At 37.7% G+C, this 4,310-nt stretch overlaps 1 protein-coding gene across 1 annotated transcript; it reads right to left on the bottom strand.

Moving 5' to 3' along the window:
• Nucleotides 1-3,286: 3,286 nt before the first annotated feature.
• On the bottom strand, nucleotides 3,287-4,044 carry LOC113108052 (gamma-crystallin M2-like). The gene is made up of 3 exons (XM_026270878.1): nucleotides 4,033-4,044; nucleotides 3,706-3,948; nucleotides 3,287-3,561 (listed from the first exon to the last, which is right to left on the bottom strand). Exons 1-3 carry the CDS (start codon nucleotides 4,042-4,044, stop codon nucleotides 3,289-3,291), a joined length of 528 nt encoding a protein of 175 aa, XP_026126663.1. The 3' UTR covers nucleotides 3,287-3,288.
• Nucleotides 4,045-4,310: the final 266 nt, after the last annotated feature.

The following is a 4,310-nucleotide window of genomic DNA, read 5'->3' as shown; positions in this document are numbered from 1 at the left end:
AATTTAAATAAAATTAAATTTATTAAACAGCTGAATCGTGGGAAGGACAAACATGGCAAAGGAAAACATAAATATAATTATTGGCACACAGTACATGATAACTGATATACATGTTTTAATACATTTCTCTGATGTATGTAAGAAATTACATTACAGTGTTAATATTGAAATTCTGGTGGTGTCAGGTTGCAGTTTGCCAACTCGCTGTACAGGTCAGTGAGTATACCATTTTTCCATAGAAAGAATCACTTTGTGTTTATGGGAATGTGTTTTTAATTTATTCATGTAATCAAATTAAATATAAAACCAAAGCTATTTGACACTGCTACAGTATTAATGTTTTTATATAAAAAAAGACATAGTTTGTTATAGAAAAACGTTATGCTGAGAGACCAGAGCCTCAATTATAACATTATAGCAGGCTCCTTCTGATACTTGCACTATCACGGAAGTGCAGCGTGGGACAACACATGATGGGCGAGTACTTGTACAGACTTGTGTGTATGGGATGTGGGAGAATAAGGGTGTACTCACACTATAGCAATCTTAACCGTGCCCGAGTGTGTTTGACCCCCAAAGCCCGGTTCATTTGACTAGTGTGATCACTTCGTGTAGCACTCGGTCGCGGTTCATTTAGCCATCCTTGGCTTGGATGAAAGAGGTGGGCCAGAGAGTGGTTCAGTTGGGCTTGGGCATGGTACACATGTATTGTAAGCGCCAGAGCGTGGAACTTCTGATACGTGCAGCATGATTGTGTTAACATTTCTGAGCGGCAAAAGTGATAGATCTGTAAAGCACTATATTGTAAGAGGACCATGTGTTATCAAAATAATAAACCATAAAGTTAACAAAATGATGCACTCCACTGTGCAAAGCAAGAGCAGTTTTCTGCTGTCTTCACATGCTATGGGAAATTGCCTATTTCCCACTTATGAAGTCATGATTACGAGCATGTTGCATTCTTTTTTGTTAAAATAACAGTGAACAGTGGTTTGTGAATGTTGATGCTTAGCCTAAATTATTAGAAAATACGGGATTAGTTTCCACTGTTATGCTGATGATACTCAACTATATATCTTAACTAGATCAGATGAAACTTCAAAATTATCTAAGCTAACAGAATGTGTTAAAAATTAACATTTTATCTTATTAAATTCAGATAGGACAGAGATATAACTTATTGGAGCAAAAACAGTACACAGAATCTCGTAGATTACAATTTGCAGCTAGACAGATGTACTGTTACAGTCAAAAACCTGGGTGTTATATTAGACAGGAACTTGTCTTTGGAAAACCATATTTCCCATATTACAAAAACAGCATTCTTTCATCTTAGAAACATTGCCAAGCTATGAAACATGTTACCTGTTTATGATGCAGAAAAGCTAGTTCATGCATTCATGACCTCTAGACTGGACTATTGTAACACACTTCTAGGTGGTTGTCTTGCATCCTTAATAAACAAGCTACAGGTAGTACAAAATGCAGCAACCAGAGTCCTTACCAGGTCAATAATATATGATCATATTATCCCAATTCTAAAGTCTCTGCACTGGCTACCTATTAAGTTCTGTATCAGTTACAAAATATTATTACTTACCTATAAGACTCTAAATCAGTGGTCCCCAACCCTTTTAGCGCCAAGGACCGGTTTAATATCAGACAATATTTTCACGGACCGGGCTTTAAAGTGTGACGGATATATACACCAAAATAAAATGATATAACTGGCATAAAAACTGTGGTATATTGTATATATAATAATAAGCATGAATCCACTGAGTAATCGTATGCAACTTTATTAGCAGCGTCCTCATAACATCGCGCTAACAACATAACATGAAAAATATATAATGAGCGAGTACATCATGAATCCATTTTCCAAAGCGTGTTTTTCTCTTATCCTGAATCACGACGGTACACCTATGGTAAGTGTTTATTTTTTGACTATTTTAGTCTAGTTGGGAACGCTGCAGAGTAGCACATTACCCGTGTGACTCGCCATAGATGTAAACAGAGAGAAGTACAATAGCTACGGCTACAATGTTCTTCCACCAGACATGAGCGCCAAAAGTTACAGACTGCAGCTTTAATGTAAGTTATTTATTCTTTCTTGTGCAGCCCAGTACCAAATGACGCACGTACTAGTACTGGTAGCCTTCTACCATGCTACAGTCCATCACGCTCCCTAAGGTCACAAAACGCTGGACTTTTGGTAGTACCTAGGATAACAAAGTCCACTAAAGGAGGTAGAGATTTTTCCCATATGGCTCCCAAACTCTGGAATAGAGAGAAGTTCACACACACTCTCTCTGTTTAAATCTAGATCTAAGACTCATCTATTAGGCCAAACTTTCAAATAATGAATCTCATAATTTTGGACTGCAGTTATATCCGATTAAATGAGCATTATTATTCTTTAGCTTGGGTTAAACTAATTAATTTTATTTGGTTGGAACAGCAGCTATGCTAATTATGTCTCTATTTGTTCCTCTGTTTTGCCGTAACTAGGATTTACACAAGCTCCAGTCTGGATCCAGAACACCTGAGAAGAGATGATGCTGACCCTCAGAGGACCCCAGATGATGCTGACCCTCAGAGGACCCCAGATGATGCTAACCCAATATACAGTAAATAAATAAATAAATCCACTGCTCTCTTGTCTCCTCTTAGGCTGAGACTCTAAATAGACGGGCCCAGACTTTTACATGCCCCTAGGGCCAGGCTGTGATGTACATAAAAATAAAAAAAGGAAAAATTGTAAAACTACAGACATGTTCCTATTTATAAAGTTACAGTTTGACAGGAATACAATATAATGCAAACCTTTCATTCAGAAAGGTTCCTGTCAGGTTTTCTCTCAGGACAGAACACAAAATGACAGTTAACAAATGTATCATGTTTTAACTGGTTTGGCACGGTCTACCCAACTTTGGGCTACACTAACCCAGCGCTGCGTAGGTGTGTGAAAGTGTTCATCATTTTAACTGACAGTGAAAATGATCAAGCAGCAGAGTTACAGAAAAACTAACCAGCACCTGGATAAAAATGTTAAAGATAACGATGCAACAGGCTGAACCCAGAATTTGAGTTAAAAAATAAACCAGAATTTTTTTCTTTCTTTTTTCTTTCTTTTTGAGTGTAGTCTTATAAGCCTAATGTTTAATCTGAAAGTAATTATGTTTTGTGATTGATTAGACATGCAAATATTAGTGGCAGTAATGATTTTACAGGCATATAGTAGTGTAGAGAAATAATTTTATTAACAATTCAGGAAATGGTAGAAAACTAGTACCAGGAGTCCATGATACGCCTCATGCTCATGAATCTCATGCCACCCATATTGCTGAAGCTCCTGTACTCTCCAGGCCTGAAGTACCACATCCTGCCTCTGTAGTGGGGCTGCTCATAGAAGAGCCAGTGGCCTTCCATCACATGACAGGACTGGCATTGAGACATGCGATAACGGTCCATGATGCTGTCACAATCATCCATCATCTCGTACATTTGACCCATGAAGTTCTCCCTCTCGTAGATCCTCATTCTGTAGGATCCCCTGTACTGTAGTGGAAGAGAAGTGCATTATTTTTAAGTTTATCAAGCAGAACCAACAAAAAAATTAAAAATAAATATAGGACAATGACATAAGTTGCACTTTTGTAATTTGCATTGCAAAATAAACAATATAGTAATAATTGAGCTCACCATAGGGATCATACGACAGGACCTGATGCAGTTGTTCATTCCAAACATAGACATGTAATCAGCATAGTCTCCTCTTCTAAAGAAATACTGATTTCCCATGTAGTTGGGATGATCATACATCATCCAGCATCCACTCTCCACTCTGCAAGAGTGACAGCGGCTCATGTAGGAGGAGAAGTCACCACAGTCGCTCATACACTCATAAGAGCGACCCTGGAAGTTCCTGTCCTCGTAGAAGATCACCTGAAATATTGGTTAATATTTTAGCAATTTAAAGTGAAATATCAATTAATTTGGACTGTGTTGACATGCTAGAATGAAACTTACCTTTCCCATCATGGTTGCACTGGCTGATTCACAGTAGTTCCCGCAAAAGAGAAGCTGAAGCTGATTCTGCTTGTTGACTGACTGCTGTCACCTGTGCTTTTATACAAGACCAAGACTAAAGACTACACAGCCTCTATTGTTAGTCAATTCATGAATGTGCAAAATAGAAAAGAACACATTCTACTGTAGCTAAAGCCTAGCATCTAGATGTTCTTATTGACTTTTTTTTCATGAGTCTTAAATTTAGTTTGAAAGAATCTGGTACCGTTGAAACATAA

This window comes from Carassius auratus, chromosome 9 (genome assembly GCF_003368295.1).
Source record: "Carassius auratus strain Wakin chromosome 9, ASM336829v1, whole genome shotgun sequence".
NCBI lineage: Eukaryota > Metazoa > Chordata > Actinopteri > Cypriniformes > Cyprinidae > Carassius > Carassius auratus.
Note: the sequence above shows the minus strand (reverse complement) of the source record. Positions and strands in the feature narration are given on the sequence as shown.

Coding starts and splice junctions, on each gene's coding strand:
- LOC113108052 (XM_026270878.1), bottom strand. Junction 3,562..3,705: donor CCTGTCGTATGATCCCTATG/GTGAGCTCAATT, acceptor CTTCCACTACAG/TACAGGGGATCCTACAGAAT.